Consider the following 20,041-nt stretch of genomic DNA (forward strand, 5'->3'; position numbering starts at 1 on the left):
ATGAATTCCAGTCCGATTTTGGGTGCAGTGCTGACTCCATTACATCCTTTTTGGTGAAGAGGGATCCTCGCATGTTACTATCCTCTGTGCAAAGGGCTGTCATCATTATTCTTCAGCCACTCTTTGTCCTGGTTATAAAAATGTGGTTTCTTTTATTATGCTATGGCATGGCAATTTTTAATTTTTTTTAAATTAAAAAAAATTTATATTTATTCATTTTTGAGAGAGAGACAGAGAGACAGAGTACAAGTGGGGGAGGGGCAGAGAGAGAGGGAGACACAGAATCTGAAGCAGGCTCCAGGCTCTGAGCTGTCAGCACAGAGCCCAACACAGGGCTTGAACTCATGAACTGTGAGATCATGATCTGAGCTGAAGTCAGATGCTTAACTGACTGAGCCATCCAGGCACCCATGAGTTAGGTCTTCTTAATTTACTATTTCTCATGGAGTTTCTGTTTCCTCTGTGCTCTTTCAATTCTCTTCTCTTAACTCTTTTTTTTTTAAATTTTTGTTTTCCCTCCATTTCTCCTCCTTTCTCCCATTTATTAAGTTGATTTATTCCATAATATTCATTTCATTATCAGGAAAGATAAAATTAGTTGCCCTCAGTGGTAAGTTGAGGGGAACCTGAAAGGGAGACAAAGGTGAAGAGAGAAAACTTGAAAAAACTTTGAGCCCAGGGAGGGGTGAAACATATTTTTCCAGAGGTACCCATAACAAATCATTAGTCTTATACACAAAACCTAATGATGTGGAGGGCTCCTCTGGAAGAGACAGACCCATCAAAATAAATAAAAGTAAGCTAGTGTGTTTTCTTCTGCTGAGCATGTAGCCATTTATAAGTTTTAATTGTTTTTCTACCTTTGCACATCATTTATATACATGTGTGTGATATAACTATAGATAGAGATTGCATAACATTTATAATTTCTAGACCATCTAATATGTTTGGGATACTATATATGTGTTTTATCGCTTTTTGTACTATTTAATGATAATTATATGACACAAGCTAATATCAGTCTGGGAAAATAAGGAGTTAGCTGATGCATTCTTTCTGTTTAAACCGCATGTTAAATCAGAGTTTCTCTTCTCATTTTTCTGCTGCAAACAGATGTGGTTTTCAATTGTAGAAGTTATTGTCTCAGTCAGAGTAACAAATAGTATACTTAATCACTAAATAAGGAAAATTTTATTCTTTAGCCAAATTAGTCGTTGAGTCACAGAGCATATGCACTTCCAAAATTGTAAAGGTTCATAAAGTATCTTGTTCCTTAACACTAATAAAAACGAGGGAAGGAGAGTACTTCAGTAGAAGTCCCTGAAAATTAAAGGACTTGGAGTTTGGTGTCCTGTTTCTGGAGATAACTTGCTTTCTATTCCCTAGAGAGCCTCTTAACCTTTTAAACTTTAATTTCTTCAACAATAAACAGCATCAAGAATAGTAAGCATATTAAATTATTTATGGATTATAATGTACTTGTAAAGTGTACAAGGGGATGTATGATTAAATGTTTTTATAGGCCAGAATCTTGCAAAAAATTCTGACCCATTTCAGCTTTTTGGACTCTAAGGGGAAAGAAATTGTCAAGAAAAGGGCCTGTCTGAAGAGTACTCTGAACGATTGTTACTGCTAATAAAGTTACTAATTCCAGATGCTAAACCAAAGCAGATGAATTAATTTGTTATATTACCTAATTTACTTACTTGAGACTTTTTTGACTCACTCTACTGTTATTAATATTATTATTATTATTTTGCCAAGTTTACTGATGGCCTGGGGCCTAGAACTAACAATGGCTGCAGGGCTGTCTTTGTGTCCTTTACTCTGTGTCCACAACTGAGTGGGCTTACTGCTGTTGAATAAGTGAAGTCCAATCAGCCATCAAAGAAGATAGGCAAGTAGGAGATGCGTATTTGGAATAAGAACCAATGAATAAAAGGGTCTGTGCCAATTCCTGGAGCAGAGCTGGTCTAGATGATTTGTTCTGGGCCTTTTTGATTCTATTCCACCTGCTGCTGGAAAGGATGGATATTTTCAGAGAAAGATAGAGTTTGCCTCAGTATCTAGAGTTACATCAGATCAAGCCAGAACAACTTCTGAATAGGAGTGTACCTGTGTAAACTGCATGGCAGAGCAAAGTGGAGAACACAAGAGAGCAGTTAGTCTATTTTTACAGAGGCAAAAAAGAGGGGAGATGTGAGAGGAGACAAGACAGTGCCTTCTTTCATGTATGAATAGGCTCAGAGCCTTATATCTGTGAAGGAAGATCCCAAGACATGACACTCAAAGAAAATATACCACACCCTTGGCACTAATGGTCAGAAATTTATCCTCTGTCCTAACCACACACTATCATTCTTCCTGTACCTTGAGCAGTGTAAGGGGAACTATAAGTTTTGCTTTGTCAACACTTGATCAATGTTCATGAGATTCTCAAATATTTGAAATTTGTAAATTCTTTTTTTTAATATTTTGAAATTGAGGTATAATTTGATATTTGTAAGTTATTTAACATTTTAAATATCTTACTAATATTTAATTTGTTAGTATTATTTGCCTACAAAAAGATTAATTTGTATTTATTGGGTAAAAGCTGATTAGTATTATTAAAGCATACAAATAAGAGACAAAGTAGTTAAATAATCTTTTAACCGACTTTGTATGCTGTTGGGCAGACCTTCATTTATCCTAGCTTCAAATGTCTCTAGAATGTTTAGCTCTTGTCTCCAGATTTTGCTTTTTCCTTTTCTACCTGAACTCAATCATGAAAGCAGCAACACAGCACAGGTAGGTCACTATAAGGCCCACTCTGATCCTTTCATTGTTCCTTAAAGGCTGTCAGGTTCCTACTCTCTCTTCCCTTCTAGACTGATGCTCTCAACTGTGGAAAGGACATTGGACATACTCCCTGGTGTAAAGGTAATTGAGAGGGAAAGTACAGATTTATTTCCTGAAATTCTTTATAAATCATAAAGGCAACCCTTCCTTTGTAACAATTGCTTAGACTTTGGCTGTAAAGTGAAATGGGTTATTTGAAGTATCTACAATAATACAGTGGTACAATCCCTGATAGGACATAAAATGTATATTGAGTATATTATGTCAGAGTGGTTTGGAGGATCTTGTTTTTATGACAAAGTATGTGTCTGAGAAAAAGCATTTAGAGAAGTTTTTCAAACCTTATTAAATTTTAAACTTAAAAAAAATTGAAGTATATCATACATACAGAAAAGTACTCTGGCGTCTTTTGTGTAGTTAAATTTCTTTCCGTGAGGCAAGGCCAGCTAATGGAAGATTCCCCCAATCTTAAATTGGGTGAGCAAACCTAAAGACCTAGTGTATTAGCTACATAATTTTGAGCTTGGGAATTTTGCAAACTCCCAAATTTGAGCAAAAAACCTTGGGGATTTTTGCTTTGTTATAAGATCTTACTACCTCACTACTAGCCCTACTAAAAAACCCAAATATTGTGATTCTTAGGTCACTTTCCCAGTGTCATCAACAAATATACATATGGATTTTTTATGTAAATCAGTTATCACAAATTGAATTATCCCTTTTGTCACAATTTTAAGTTAGGAGTTTCATCACCAAGTAAGTTTATGAATACTGGAGAAATACCATTGTGAAACATATGTGACTCTGTATGAAACCACTTATATACATGCCACATACTGTCTCACTTTTAATAAACTCTAGTTTTAAATTTATTTAATTCATGTTGCCTTGAGTTTAAAAAAATTTTAAGTTATCTATCATGGCTTCAGAACATGTCTTCTATTTTATCACACTCTGTCGAAGGTCTTCAGTTATCCCCAGTTGCCTACAGGAACAAGCGCACCTTCCTTAATCTGGTGTTCAGGAGTCTTTACATTCTGTCTGTTGTCTTACTGCTTGACTGTCTCTTGCTATTCCTTCTGCCTCCTCCCCTGTTGGCAGCAGTAGATGCTAATTTATACTAAGTGGGACTATATCAGTCAAACTTAATGAACTCAATGAAAGACTCTTGGTTTTTCCTTTTTTTCTTTCAAATGTATATATTGAGTTCAGTTGGGTTGATATATCTTATGCTCCCTGTCTCTTCTTATAACAGTACAAAATGTTTTCACGTTTCTGCCACCTTCAGAATGACTTTTTGTTTCCGTTCAATTCCTATAATAGTATTATGGCTCAGTTCAGATCCTTTCTTTTTCGTAAAGCCCTCTAATATAGCTAAGCTTAAAGTGTTTTCACCTGCCTTAGGTATTTTAGCATGCTTTTCCTATATTACACTGGCCAATAATACATACTGCCTTTTTAATATCAATTGTAGTTTTATATTGATATTTGATTATATTACTTAGTTTTCCATTTGTTTATATCTTGTTTCTGGAATATTAAAATCACTTGAGGGCAAGTATTGTATCATATGTAGTCTTTATAGATATGTATATGCATGTGTGTATATTTACACAGACATGATTGTTTTATTGATTGTTAATAAATTTGGATCTATTTTTTGAGACAGCTTTACAATGAGTTACATATTTGCTTTGAAACCACAAAATCAAGTGAAGCTATGCTCCGGCAAAGTGTTGTTAGTCTTCAAGATCAGCTATTTCAAAAAGAGCAAGAAAATGCTAAATTAAAAGAAAAGCTTCAGGAATCACAAGGAGCACCCTATCCTTTACCTCAAGAAAGTGATTCAGAACACTCAGAACAGGTGAGAGACATTTTCTAAAAATGTTACCCAGTACAATATCAAATTTTCTCCTACAATTGACTAAAGCACATTTAAATAAATTTATATATATCAGAATGTAAGTGTTGGAAGATGGTTTTATATTGTGCTATTTTTTGTACTCTTTGTTGACATGAATGTTATGTACAACATGGATTCATATAGAAATGCGTATAGAAATATAGGGTGGGGTGCCTGGGTCACTCAGTTGGTTAAGCATCTGACTTCAGCTCAGGTCATGATCTCATGGTTTGTGGGTTCGAGCCCCATGTCGGGCTCTGTGCGGACAGCTCACAGCCTACAGCCTGCCATGGATTCTGTGTCTCCCTCTCTCTCTGCACCCCCCCCCCCATCTATGCTCTGTCTGTCTCTCTCTTTCTCTCTCTCAAAAATAAATAAACATTAAAATAAATGTAGGGTATAACTGGCATAGTTATGATGATGAAACACTTGACTGAAATATAATAATGAACAGCAAATTAATAGGTCATGCCCATTTTGAGACTTTTAAATTGAATGAGGAAATGAAATGGAAAGAGTATAAATTGGAAGTCTCATAAAGTAGTTGCATAATGCCAGGTATATGATACTTACTACCATTTAGTCCCAATTTTGCCACTATCTTGATGTATGTTTTTGGACAGGACCTTTCTACCTACTTCCTGGTGCAATTCCAGCTTCTGAAGTAGTGCAAATGTAAAGATAAATATGCAAGTTCAGGAGTCAGGTAAACCTGGGATCAAATTACAGCCCTGCCTGTGAGCTTTGTGATCCTGAGCAAGTTTCCTAACCCTTTAGCCAAAGTTTCCTCATGAACAAAAATGTTAGTGTTATTGCTATCTATATCATAGAGTTTTGTAAGCATTAATGAGAGAATGCATATCAAGTGCAGAGTTTGGCACATAGAAATGTTCAGTGATATCTCTTTAAGATAATCTTAAAGGTAACTTTCAGCTCTAAATATATAGTGTAAGGGGGTGCTTGGGAGGCTCAGTTGATTGAGTGTCTGACTCTTGATTTTGGCTCAGGTCATGACCCCAGGGTCCTGGGATCAAGTGTCATGCAGGCTCTGGGCTGAGCATGGAGCCTGCTTTAAGATTCATATTCTCAATCTCTCTCTCTCTCTCTCTCTCTCTCTCTCTCTCTCTCTCTCTCCCTCTGCCCCTTTCCCCTGCTCATGTGCTCTCTCTCTCTCTCTAACTAAAAGAAAAAAATTCAAAATATATATATGTACTGAAAGAAAATAATCTCATTCCTGTAAGTTTATTTAAGTGCTAAGGCACTTGGCATTTCTTTACATTTTACAATGTATTAATTAGTTCAGAAATGGAATTAACACAAACATATAATTGAGTACTTAAATGGTTATTAATGATCCTTTAACCGTAATTTTTGAATCTAGCTTATTTTGTCTTGCTAACAATTCAACCTTAAGGCAACAGTTTTTAATATAATATAATATAATATAATATAATATAATATAATATAATATATAATATAATATAATATAATATAATATAATATAATATAATATAATATAATTTTTTAAAGTTTATTTATTTTGAGAGAGAGAAAGAGCATGAGCAGGGGAGAGGGGCAGAGGGAGAAGGAGAGAGAATCTCAAGCAGGCTCCATGCTGTCAGCATGGAGCCCGACTTGGGGCTCGATCATGACCTGAGATCATGACCTGAGCTGAAATAGAGAGCCAGACACTTAACTGACTGAGCCACCCAACCACCAAGACAGCAGTTTTTAAATTTGTATTGTATTATATTACATTTTTTGGATAACACATGCACAGAATTAATCATAAAATTTGTATCATGACATAGTATTATGTTACACACATAGGCCTATTTTAGTTATTTTAATTTACTTGTTTGTTTATTACAATAAATGGCCTTTGTCCCATCAACTAATCCAAGAATAGAAGGTGACTAATGACTTACATCTACTTGTATGCTCCTGCCCTATCTGGTACCCTGATTCTCTCACCAAAGTTAACCACTAAATTGTTAATATTTATTTATTTTGAGAGAGAGCAGGGAAGGGCAGAGAGAGAAAGGGAGAGAGAATCTCAAGCAGGCTCTGCACTAACAGCACGAAGCCCGATGCGGGGCTCACTCTCACAAACCATGAGATCATGACCTGAGCCAAAATCAAGAGTCTGACACTCAACCAACTGAGCCACCCAGGCACTCCTCATTCTGATTATTTTGGTTTTATTGCCTTAAAATTATGAGGAAGTAATATGTTGGTTAGTTTTATAATTTATAAAAATACCATAATGTGTTGTTGCCTGGGGTTTGGCAGTTTTGATTTATCATTATGTTATTAAGATTCACTTATGTTGTTTGGCTTAGCTGTTTATTTATTTTTACTGATTTAAAATTTTCCATTTTATGTGATTATATCATAAGTATTTATACATTCATTTCTAGATAAGTATTTGGGTTATTTAGGTGGAATATATATCCAGGAATGGAAATCCTGGGTTTAGAGTATAAAAATGCTACTTTCACAAAATACTTATTTTTCAAAGTGGTTTTCATAAATTTTACTCCACCAACAATATGTAAGAGATCTGTTGATTCCCATCCTCCTTAACACTTGGTATTGTCACACTTCTTAGTTTGTTGGCAACTAATTCAAGTATGATTTTTTATTTTGATCTTAATGTGCATATCAGTGATAAAAAAACATCTCTGAATGATTACTAGCCAAGTGCATGCCCTCTTCTGCAAAACTTCTATTTATGACTTTTATCCATTTTTCTGCTGGATTCTTATTGATTCATGAAAGTTATTTATGTTTATTTTTGAGACAGAGATAGAGCCTGAGCAGGGGAGGGGCAGAGAGAGAGGGAAACAGAATCTGAAGCAGGCTCCAGGCTCTGAGCTGTCAGCATAGAGCCCAACTCAGGGCTTAAACTCAGGAACCAGGGAGATCATAACCTGAGCCAAAGTTGGACACTTAACCAACTGAGCCACCCAGGCACCCTTAGTTTTGCTTATTTTTAAACCTTACAGTATCTTTTTTTTTGTAACTGTCCTTTATCACATTGAGGAAGTTCCCACTATTCATAGTTTGATGAAAGCTTTTTCATGAACAGGTATTGAATGTATACAACACATCTTTTAAGATGATAGTAAGGCTTTTCTCATTTATTCTGTGAACATGGTGAATTACATTGATTGATTTCAATTATTAATTTAATTTTGCATTCCTGAAATAAATCTAACTTTGTTGTAATGTTTTATTGTTTTTGTATATTGCTGAATTTGATTTGCTAATGTTTTGCTTTGGATTTTTACATCTATATTTATGAGGAATATTGGGCTATGGTTTTCCTTTCTTGAATGTTTCTTGTCAGATTTTTGTATCATAGTGATGCTGGTGTCCTAATAGAAATTGCAAAATATTCCTTCTTACTAGAAGAGTTTGGGTAAGACATACTGTTTCTTGCTTAATATAAACACTGAATGCTTTCCTTCTAAGTTAAGGAACAAGTCCATTCTTTTCAGCACTGTACTGGAGATTCTAACTAGTACAAAAAAAGGCAAGAAACAAAATCACCAATTACAAATAAGAAAGTGAAACTCTTTTTATTCACAGACAACATGAACATCTGTATAGAACTCTACTGAATCTATGGTAAAGCACTTAGAAATAGTAAGTAAATTTAGCAGTATTGCAAAATACAACATCACTTGATAACAGTTATATTTCTTAATATTAGAAAGAAATAATTAGAAATTGAAAAATTTTAAATACCATTTATAGTAACATCAAAGCCTATGTAATAATTAAGGATAAATTTAGCAAAATACACACTTGATCTATACACTGGAAAGTACAATGGACATACATACATACATACATACATACATACATACATACATAAATGGACAGCTATGCCAAATTCATGAATCAGAAGATAAAATATTGTTAAGATTCAATTCTTCCCAAATTAATCATTCATTGTATTCCAATCACAATTCCAAGAAGGTTTCTTTTCCTTTCCTTTCCTTTCCTTTCCTTTCCTTTTTTCTTTTTTCTTTTCTTTTCTTTTCTTTTCTTTTCTTTTCTTTTCTTTTCTTTTCTTTTCTTTTCTTTTATCTTTCCTTTCCTTTCCTTTTCTTTTCCTTTTCCTTTTCTCTTTTCCTTTTCCTTTTTTCTTTTCCTTCCCTTCCCTTCCCTTTCTTTCCTTTTTCTTTGTGAGAAATATAAGCCAGTTCTCAGATCTGCAGGGAATGGCCAAGGCCAGGGACCTAAAAGAGCAAAATCAAGTTTCATAAAGAAAAAAAATTAGAGGAATTACACTATCTGATTTTTATACATATTTGTCAGGCTAAAAGAAAATCAAGATAGTGTGGTATTGGCATAATTATTGACAAAATAATTAGTAGAACAGAATAGAGTCCAGAGAAATACCCACTCATATATGTCACTTTATAGTAACTCTTGAAATGAGGATAGGGTAAGTCCCTTTATTCTTTTTTAAGAATGTTCTGTATATTCTTGCTTTGTTGCTTTTTTATAGAAATTTAAAAAAAAAATCATGTTTGTTTTTGAGAGAGCATCAGTGGGAGATGGGCAGAGAGAGAGGGAGACACTGAATCCGAAGCAGGCTCCAGGCTCTGAGCTGTCCGCACAGAGCCCAACACAGAGTCTGCTGCAGGACTGAAACCCACGACTGTGAGATCATGACCTGAGCTGAAGTTGGTTGCTTAACCAACTGAGCCACCCAGGTGCTACTTATGGAAATTTTAGTATCAGCTCATCAACTTCATAAATAAGCATTTGTTTAGAAATTGTTTCTAATTTTACTTGTGATTTTCTTCTTGCCCATTTGATAACTTAGATGTGTATTGCCTCCTTTTGAAATATTTAGGAATTTCTTTTCCCTGTACAGATCTTCCTTAACTTACAATGGAGTTACATCCCCATAACCTAATTTGAAAATAATGTATGTTGAAAATGTGCTTAGGGCACCTGGGTGGCTCAGTCAGTTAAATGTCCAACTTTGGCTCAGGTGATGATCTCATGGTTCGTGAGTTCGAGCCCCATGTCAGGCTCTGTGCTGAAGGCACGGAGCCTGGAGTCTGCTTCAATTTCTGTGTCTCATTCTCTCTCTGCCCTTACCCCACTCACACTTTGTCTCTCTCAAAAATAAACATTAAAAAAAATTTTAATGAAAAAGAAAATATCCTTAATATATCTAACCTACCAAACACCACAGCTTAGCCTAGCCTATGTTAAACGTACTCAGAATACTTACATTAGCCTACAGTTGGGAAAAATCATCTAGCACAAAGCCTATTTTGTAATAAAATATTGAGTATCTCAGGTAATGAATACTGTACTGAAGGTAGAAAACAGAATGGTTGTACGAGTATGGAATAGTGGTAAATGTTCTTGTGATCGATCATGTGGCTGACTGTGAACCAAGGCTCACTGTTGTTGCCCAGCATCGTGAAAGAGGATCCTACTGCAATATCACTGGCCTGGGAAGAGATCACAATTCAAAATTCGAAAATACAATCTCTATTGGGTTCACATTGCTTTCTCATTATCATAAAGTTGAAACATCATACGGCTGAACCATTGTAAGTCAGGGACAATTTATATGTGTTATTTCTATTCACTGTACTATATTGTGGTCAGAAATAGTAACTGTGTAATGTTACTGTATTTGAAACTTATTGAGACTTGTATCACCAGAATATGGTTTATGTATAGTTGCAAATAATTTGTATTCTGCAGCTTTTAGGTGGAGTGTTCCTTAAATATTAATTTTAATTATGTCATTGTTGTTGATAATGTTCAGATCTTCTGTCTTTAATGATTTTTGTATTTAATTTTTTATCAGTTTTTCTGTCAGTTGCTAAGAGAGAGGTGTTAGAATCTCCCAATATGATTATTGATCTTTCTATTTATCCCTTTAATTCTATTAATTTTTGTTTCACATGCTTTAAAGGTGTTTTATTTGCTGTATACAATTCCTGATTATCATGTCTTCCTGATTACTTGAACTCTTTTAATTATAATAATATTCTGTTGACTTGAAACCCAATTTTATGTTAATTGATCATATCCAACTCTTTAATGGTTACATTTTACATGGTGTACCGTTTCCCATCCTTTCTATTTCTACCTATAGGTGTCTTTATGTTAAAGTAGTAGGGTTCTGTGTTTTTTATTCATTATGGCAATTTTTTTCCTTTTCATTGCAGTGTTAATTCACTTAAAGTTAATAAAATTACAGGGGCACCTGGGTGGCTCAGTCAGTAAGCATCAACTTCAGCTCAGGTCATGATCTCCCTGTTCATGGGTTTGAGCCTTGTGTCCAGCTCTGTGCTGATAGCTCAGAGCCTGGAGCCTGCTTTGGATCCCTCTCTCTGCTTCTCCCCAGCTAACACTCTGTCTTTGTCTCAAAAATAAATAAACATTAAAAAAATTAAAAAACCAAACATATACTTAAATGATTTAAAAAAATAAAGTTAAGGGGCGCCTGGGTGGCTCAGTCGGTTACGTGTCTGACTTCAGCTCAGGTCATGATCTCACAGTCTGTGAGTTCGAGCCCCACATACATATATATATGTATATATTTTTTTTTTTGAGAGAGAGAGAGAGAGAGAGACAGTGGGAGAGGGGCAGAAAGAGAGAGAGAGACAGAGAGAGAGAGAGAGAGAGAGAGAGAGAGAGAGAATCTTAAGCAGTCTCCTTGCTCATGCTCAGCACAGAGCCCAATACAGGATTTGATCCCAGGACTCTGGGATCATGACCTGAGCTGAAATCAAGAGGTGGACACTCAACCAACTGAGCCATCAAGGTGCCCAAACTCTATATATTTTTAAGAGCAATTTAAAAATTTCTGTTTCCTGGCTTCTGGACCCTGCTGTTTCTGATAATAAGTCAGAGGGACTTTGTTTCATTGTTTACTTAAATGTGATGTTCCAGCTTTGTCTAGCTTCTTTTAAAAAAATAATTTAGTTTTAAGCATTTTAACTACTTGTTTCCAAGTATGGTTTTCATTGTAGTCAGCCAGCCTTCTTCCAGTTGCTGGGTTTCATGATTTTTGTAAAATAAATTAATTAATTAATAAAAATAAAATTTGTTTTTATTTATTTCAGTAAGTTGGGGAGAAGTGTTGACATTGTTTCCTCAATTATTTTTCTGACTCCTTTCTCCTCTCCATTTGAGATTCCCATTTCACTTGTATTAGACTTTTTAGTGTTGTCAGTGAGATCAGTGAGTCTCTCTTCATTTTTTCAATCTTAATATCTATGTATCTTCAAATTAGCTAATTTCTGTTAATGTAATTGACCTTAAAGTAACTGACATTTCTGTTATCCCTAATTTGCTTTTACATCTTTCTGTGAAATATTCTTTAAATATTGTATGTTTCAGTGCTGGAATTTTCATTTGATTCATTAGTATAGTGTTTTCCTATTATTTATAGGAGTTTTCTTGTTTGTTTATATCTTGCAAACATATTTTTCCTTAGGTCCTTATTGTAATATTTAAATAGGTCTTTTAAAATCGTTAAATTTTAATTCCAACTTTTGGGACTCCTTGGGTTTGTTGATTAGTGGTTTGCTTTTGAACGTGGGTCACATTAATGTTTTCTCTGTGTCTAATAATTCGGGATTGTGTAGTGTATATTGTAACAGATATGTTATAGATACTCTGGTTTCTGTTGTACTACTTACGTTAAGTACTGAAGTTTTTTTGTTTTGTTTTTAATCAGAATTTAACTAGGTTCGACTTAAACTCTAAGCCCTAGTTCCCTTCAGGTTGGTGCAGTTAAATTGCTTTTATGTTCTTTTCGCCTATCCAGATTGTTTAGAGGTCTGCCTAGTTGCATGAATATTTGAGGTATTAGTCATACTTTTTTCTCTTTTCTAAAATTTCCCCTTTCTGGTGGCAGTGGCAGGCCTAAACTTTGTTCCTGTAAGTTTCTATTGGAATTTTAGCCTTCCGACCCAGTATCTCTTGTGGGCCACCCTCAGGTGAAAATTCATAAAAATGGGAAGATCACTCAATGGTGTTCTATTTTCCAAGGATCAATTCTTGTCCAGATTCTTCCCCTGTTGATTATTCTCTATTATCTTCAGATGGTTATTTTTATATTTTGCTCAGTGTTTAAACAGTTATATGTAGAAGGCTTAATCTGAGAGGATCAACTCAGCCATTATTGTAAGTGAACTCCCCAGTCTTTTGACTTTGTAGAGTGTAACTTACACCTACTTAATCACTTTAATGCAATGCAAGGAACTTAATACATTCTCCTTTATCTCTTCACCTTTTTTTGTCTTCTTTGTCTTATATTTTGATCCTATATATATATTTTACCCTGTAAGACATTATCATTATTATCACTAAAAAATTAGTATTCATATAGAATTTTTATTCATCTGAGTGGTCTTCCTTCTTTTCTGCAGTTCTTTGTTTCTGTCAAGGATCTTTTGCCTTCTGTGTTAACACTCCTCCAGTATGGGTAGATCTGAGAGAGCTGAGGGGAGAAAAGTAAGGGGTGACCTCAGAAACGTAGATGTGGGCTCAGGTCTCCTAGGGCCTTGTTAGGCCACCATAAGGATGTAGGTCTTACCCTAAGTGAGATGGAAATTTCATTGGTGTGTTTCAAATAGAAATGCAGCATGGAACCTATTGGAGTGTTTCAATCAGAAGAATGATAAGATCTAACTTACAGTTTTCAAAGGATCACCCTGGCTGCAATACAGAAAAGACACTGCAGGGAAACAAGGATGAGAACTGGGGGACAAATTTAAGAGACTGCTGTGAGGATAAAGATGAAACTCAGTGGGTACTTAGATTAAGTTGTGAGACATAGTTTGATTTTGGAAATATTCAAAGGTAGAGCCCACAAGATCTGAAGGTGCCTTAGATGTGAAGTATGGGAAGAAGGGAGGAATTAAAAAAGAATCCAGGATTCCCAGGGCTAACTAACTGGGCAAACAGGTTTGCCATATTCTGAGGCAAGAAATATTATTCTAGCATTTCTTCTAGCAGGAAGGAGGACACTGAAGTTATACAAAGAGAAGTGGAAGCCCTGACTCAGGGAAATAGTAATAGGAATGGAGAGAAATGGGTGACTTGGGATTTTGCTACAACTTAGTAAGATATTCTTTATCATGTCATTACTGTAACTCTTCTTGAGGATTTAGTCCACCTAGACTCATCTTTTCATTTATCCATTCTTCCATCCATCCATTTGTTATTTATTCATTCATGCATTATTCAGTTACATAGTCAGTGCTTATTAAAATTCTGCTGTATTCTAGGTATGAGATTTAATGTGAAAGAATACAAAGAGGAATAAGATAGTCTGCTTTTATGAATCTTATAGATAGCTATGCAGACAAGAAAATAATTATTATAAAATGTGCTATAATGGAAGCATGAGCAAACTTTGTGGAAAGAAGCTTTACAAGGAACGTGTGTATGGAGAGGAAGAGAGTTGTCAAAGCTTTCACAGAGAAAGTATACTGTATGTCAGTTTAAAAATTCTTTAGGAGTTTTACCTTGGTGGAAATGAATTGGCATAGGCCCTGAGAGTAGTCTAGGTAAGTGCTTCTCAGATTTAAATATGCATCCAAGTCACCTGGTGGAGGGGGTTGTTAAAATAGATTCTGATGCAACAGGTCTAGACTGGGGCCTGAGAGTCAAGTTCCCAGATAAATGGTGCTGTGACAGTTTGTCCAGGCATCAGTCTTTGATTAATAAGAGACTGAGTGGACAATTGGATTATACAGTTGAGGGAAAATGGTAGGAGTATTCTTTCTGCCGTTTTTCCTATCCCTAATTTATATTTTTCAAATACTTATGATGGGACTTTTGTGCATGATTTTTGGGGGTTACATTTAGAGTAATAGATTACAACATAAATTCTGTAGTCTGGATCCCTTGTTACCTTGGACAGGTTACTTAATTTCTCTAAGTCTCAGTTTTATCACTTGTAAAATGGGTATTATAAAAGTACCTACCTCACAAGAGTTTTATGAAAATTACATGGTGGGCATTTAGAGTAATAGGTTACTAATTAGTTGTCTTAATATATAGAAAAAGCACTTCTTGTGTCATGTTAGTAAATTTGAAATGTTTTCCTATATTGGTGGTGATTTATCTTCTCTTCTTCCTGATCTCACTTATAATCGGAATTATTGGTAAGCTAACTTACAGGGTTTGCCACAGAAAAGGGCAAAGCTAATTGGTTCATATGGGATTGAAACCTGTGACCTTTGATTTCTTAGCACCCTGCTCTTAACTAGCTGAATTCTGAATGACTGCCTATTCTTATTTCAGAGTGCTTGTTTATCTTTCTCATGCAGAAGTTCTGTTTTTTTGCCTTGGAGGAATATCTTGCAGTAGAGGACAAGAAAGAAACCTCAGCCTTACATTTACCTGTGAATGAGATTCACTTCAAGTGGCTAACAGCAGACCACAAGATTGGAGTTGTGAATTTTAACCACATGCTTGTTTATTTTTATTTTGTAGGTTTTTCACTGATGGTCTATTCCTTCCTTTCCTAAGTGGCAGAGAACTGTTTTTCTGTATGTTGTTTTCCTTTATGTTCTCACTTTCTTTTCAAAAATTTTATTACTAAATCTTTGAAATCCACAGAAAGATAAATGTAATGTCTGTGTACCCAACCAGTACTCTTGACGTACTCCTCTTTGATCCCATTTTACTTATTTTCCTAACGGTAATCACTCTCTTGGATATTAATTTAAAATTTTTTTAAGTCCTACCTATTAAAACTGTTTTCTTAAATAATTTATCATTTGGTATTTTTTTATTTAAACCTTAAAAATATCCTCCTCTTTGTCTACTATGCTCTGAAACTGGTTTTTTTTTTTTAACTTTATTTTTGTAAGATAACTCACGGCTGTTGAGTGTAGCTATACCTTTTTCCCCTTTCTCGGAACAGTCTATTGTATAGATGAACTACAATTTACTTATCCACTCTTTTTGTCAGTGAACATTTTTTTTTAGCTATAGGAATTTTTACACACTGCTGCTATGAACTTTGTAGTACATGCGTCCTTACCCACATGTGCAAGACTTTCTCTAGGATATATTTCTAAGGGTGAAATAGCCTGTCATGGATATGCAAATGATCAGGCTTACAAGAAAATGCCAAATTTCTTGCCATAGTGGCTGTCTAAATTATAGGCTTCTTAGTTGCATTCTTAAAAGGGATAAAATAGTATCTCATTCTGGTTTCAGTTTGTATTTCTTTGATTTCTAATGAGCTTGAGCATTTCACGTTTATGTTACATGATATACCTGTTTGTATCTTTTACTCATTTTTCCATTAGAATGCTTGTCTTTTTGTTGAGGTTCTTTATTTTAGATGCTAATCTTTTGTTAGTTATTATATTATTGACCATAATGTAAGGTTCTGTATTACATAAACTCCAGATCTCTGTGGCTTAAAATAATTTATTTCTTCTTTACATAGCTCTCCCATGTGAGTATTACTTGGATTTTCAACTTCTAAGCAGTGATTTAGAGATCTAGGCTCCTTACATCTTTGGGCTCCTTTAGCTTTCAGTTTGACTACTAGAGTCATGCTGTAATCATGTCTACTGCAGCCAAAAAGAAGGGAAAAGGGGCCTAGAGAAACATACGTAGGAAGTTTTTATGAATAAGGCTTCAAAGTGGCACATATTACTTCTGGCAGCATTATTTGGCAAAGAATTGCAAAGAATATTGGGAAATATGAGCCCCCAAATATTGGGAAATAAATATGTGTCCATTTCCAAAGAGAGGAAGTGAGTTTAGAGATCAGACAGTAGTCTCAGCTTTCAGTTTTAATTGTTGCAAATATTTCTTGCGGCTTGTCTTTTTACATGTTCTATGGTGTCTTTTGAAAAATGGTTATTAATTTTAATATAGTTGAATACCTCATCATTTTCTCTTAGACTTTGTGTTTATTGTATCTTGTTTAAGAAATCCTACCTTATCTTGACCTCAAAAGATATTTTTGTCTAAAGTGTTATAGTTTTGACTTCTACATATAAGCCTTTATGTGGAATTGTTTTTTGTTTATTGTGTAAAAGATTATTCAATTTGGTTTTTGAAAAATCTAAGAATCTGTCTGTTTCAGCACTTTTTATTGTGTTAATAATCAGCCCTTTTGTCAGTGATCTGCATTGCTTCCTTTGACATTTTTTATTTCATGTATAAATGGGTCTGTATTTAAGTGGGTCTGTTTTAGACTCTGTATTCATTTGCATTGGGTAATTGTTTGTAATCTCTGAAATAACAACACTGTGTTATTATAGCTTTATAATGAATATTGATATCTGATACGATAGGTCTCTTCAATTTATTCTTCTTCAACAGTGCTTTGGATATTCTTGATCCTTTACTCTTCAGTATAATGTTGTAACCAGCTATCAAGTTCCCTGAAAAATGTTATGGGAATTAATTTGGGAAGAATTGACATTTTTAGCATTTTAAATCTTTTTTATCTGTAAATATGCTATGTCTACTTCAGTTTAGGACTTCTTTTTCGTTTAAACAAAGTTTTATAATATTATCCATAGTGGTCTTATATCTCTTTATTAGATATGTAATATCTACTGTCTCTTATTAGATTCTGAATGGCTTACATTTTTGTTGCTGTTTAGCTACTTGTCTTTTTGTTAGATTTTCTGTTTGTTCTGAATACCAATGCAGTTGATTTTAAAATGTTTATCTTATATCCAGTCACCCTGTTAACTTCTTATTAATTCTAATATGTCTTATAGATCCCTCTGGGTTTTCTATGTGGATAGTCTGTAAATTATGACACTTTTTTTCCCCTTAAAAATCCTAATGTGTTACTCACAGAACAAGTTACTCACAGTCCAAAGTTTTACTATATATGTAGTATTTCTGTAGTTAACTCAGGCACAGAAATCATTTGTTGTAGTGACATATTTGTTCAGTGAGATTAGTTTTATTGATTTAATTAATAAAATATATATTGCCTGGTAAACAATCAGCGTTAATTAATTTAAAAGTTAAAAAAAAATCCTAATGTGTTATACCAATGTTTTTACATTTTACCATACAAAAGTTCAATAGAAGCAGTAAGAGTGGGTGTACTTGTCTTGTTTTTTAATTTTAAAGGTAATATTTCATCTTGGATAAGAAAGTTAGCCATAAATTTCTTATAGATATTTTTTATCAGTTTAAGGAGCCTGATTAATATCATATATAAATGGTGGTAAATTTTATCAAATGTTTTATTTTTTGATACCTGAGCCATTCCCAACTTTTCATAAGCTAATTCATTCATTTTACTGATACTTTATTTGTTTTTTAAATCTTTATTTATGAGGGTAATTGGTCTGTTATATAATTTTTGTATTGTCTTTATCTTGTTTTGCTAATAAGACTAGCCTTGTGCAGTGAGTTATTGAGCTAAAGAGAGAATTAGAAAATTGACCTATAAACCTCAGAATGTAGTACCGAAACACAACATAATGGGAGATATGAAAGAGTTTAAGTGGATATGGAGGAGAGAATGAGAAGTTCAAACCATGTCTGTTTATAAAAGGTAAGGTAGAGAAGAGAGGCATGGCAATAAACTCCGGCTATATAATAGGTTTATTCAAAACTTACAGGTTAGTTTGACTTTAAATCTGCAAGCTTTTTACTGGTTCATTTTTTTGGGTTTCTCTAGCATGAGAGTATGATAATTCCATAAGAACTGATACAGGAGTTAGGGCTTTTATGATGATAAATCATAATAAAAGGCAAAATGAGACTAGTTCCAGTGAATTCAAGACAGGTAGTGGTGACAGGTTGTATACTGAGGATACAAGGAGATGTAAGGAAAACTAGACCTTAGCCCCAGTGCTTAGCCTCTACTTCAGTCCAGAAGGTGGCAGAAGACCAAAGAAGGGAGGCCTGCTATTAGGTCCTAAGTATGCTTTCACTTTTGCACCCTACATGTGGCTCTGTGTGTGTGTAAAGGTATGCAAAGAAAATGGAGAATACATATTTTATATAGTTGGAAACATACAATATGTAAATTTGTAAACTGCTTGTTCAATTACCATTTCATTATAATAGGATTAAATGTTTAAAAACATTTTTGACTCCCTAATAATTTAACATAGGAATGTGCCTTTGTTTCCCCACCTTTCAAATGTTTATTTTAGACTCTACCATATTGGACGCAATGGTTACAAAGTTGTACAAGTCCTTGTCCTTTGAGGCTTGCGGTTAATAAGTACCATCATTCTCATGACTAATGGCCTATGTGGCCTGGTGATACACAGGAGCCTATTAGATATGTTTACTTAGTAGGTTACTTATTTATTTTTGGTAACATTTTAGGCATGTACAACCAACTACCCTAGGCTACCACGTTTTGTGTTTTCTTTTAATTCAAATATAGTTGAGACACAGTGTTACATGTTATACAGGTGTACAACATAGTGATACAACATCTCTATATGTTATGCTATGCTCACCACAAGTGTAGCTACCATATCTCACCAGACAATGCTGTTAAATTATCATTGACTATATTCCCTGTGATGTGTCTTTTATTCCCATGACATATTCATTCCAAAACTGGAAGCCTGTTTCTCCCACTCCCCTAAGTGATTAGTATTTAAATTTCAACAATGCTTATTGAATGAACACATGACAAAATGTATATCCTACTCCAAACCAATTTAGGCTATCTCACAATGATCAAGTATTCTTTGACAACAATTACAGTAAGTAGGAGATAGGAGCATTAGGGAATCAGCTTTCTTAAGGGATTATCTAATTGTGATGTGGAATACTTACACATGGACTAAAAGTTTCTGTTGTCTTTTTAGCAGTGCTGAATTGACTTGGTAGAATTTGCCATTGCAGCAAAGGAGAAAAAGATGCCAGTATTAGTTAGGTTTGTTTTCTTGCCAGTCAGAGGGGCTAGTATTGATAGTGGCTAAATGTCATCAGCTAAAGTATTTTAATTTCTCAGTTGGTAGAGAGGAGATTGGATTGTACTATCTTAACTTAGACTCAGAATGCTGTTAAGCCTTGTCATACTGTAGTTGGGATGTATGTTAGCATTAATGATTGATTAGCTTTTTATGATTTTTACTTTATTATTGTTTCAGTTATACTTTTTTCCTCCTCATTTTTAACATGGAAGATGATCAGTTTTGTACTTTCTTTGGGAGGCTTACTGTTACAGCCTCAAAATAATTTTTAATGTATTAGGATAAAATGCCATTTATAATGTACTTTAAAATCATGTTTCTCACCATCTTATTTCACACTTAACTAATTTAGAAT

The 20,041-nt window shown here is 34.3% G+C and overlaps 1 protein-coding gene across 2 annotated transcripts in view; it reads left to right on the forward strand.

Annotated features, from left to right (window-relative positions):
• The window catches only part of CNTLN (centlein), a 310,623-nt gene that overhangs the window by 127,028 nt on the left and 163,554 nt on the right, over window positions 1-20,041 (forward strand). For both annotated transcript variants that reach the window (XM_045470092.1, XM_045470093.1), the window contains exon 8: window positions 4,511-4,705. In XM_045470092.1, the coding sequence (XP_045326048.1) occupies window positions 4,511-4,705 (195 nt within the window). The remainder of the gene's footprint in view (window positions 1-4,510; window positions 4,706-20,041) is intronic.

The sequence above is a fragment of the Leopardus geoffroyi genome, chromosome D4, assembly GCF_018350155.1.
Source record: "Leopardus geoffroyi isolate Oge1 chromosome D4, O.geoffroyi_Oge1_pat1.0, whole genome shotgun sequence".
Lineage (NCBI taxonomy): Eukaryota > Metazoa > Chordata > Mammalia > Carnivora > Felidae > Leopardus > Leopardus geoffroyi.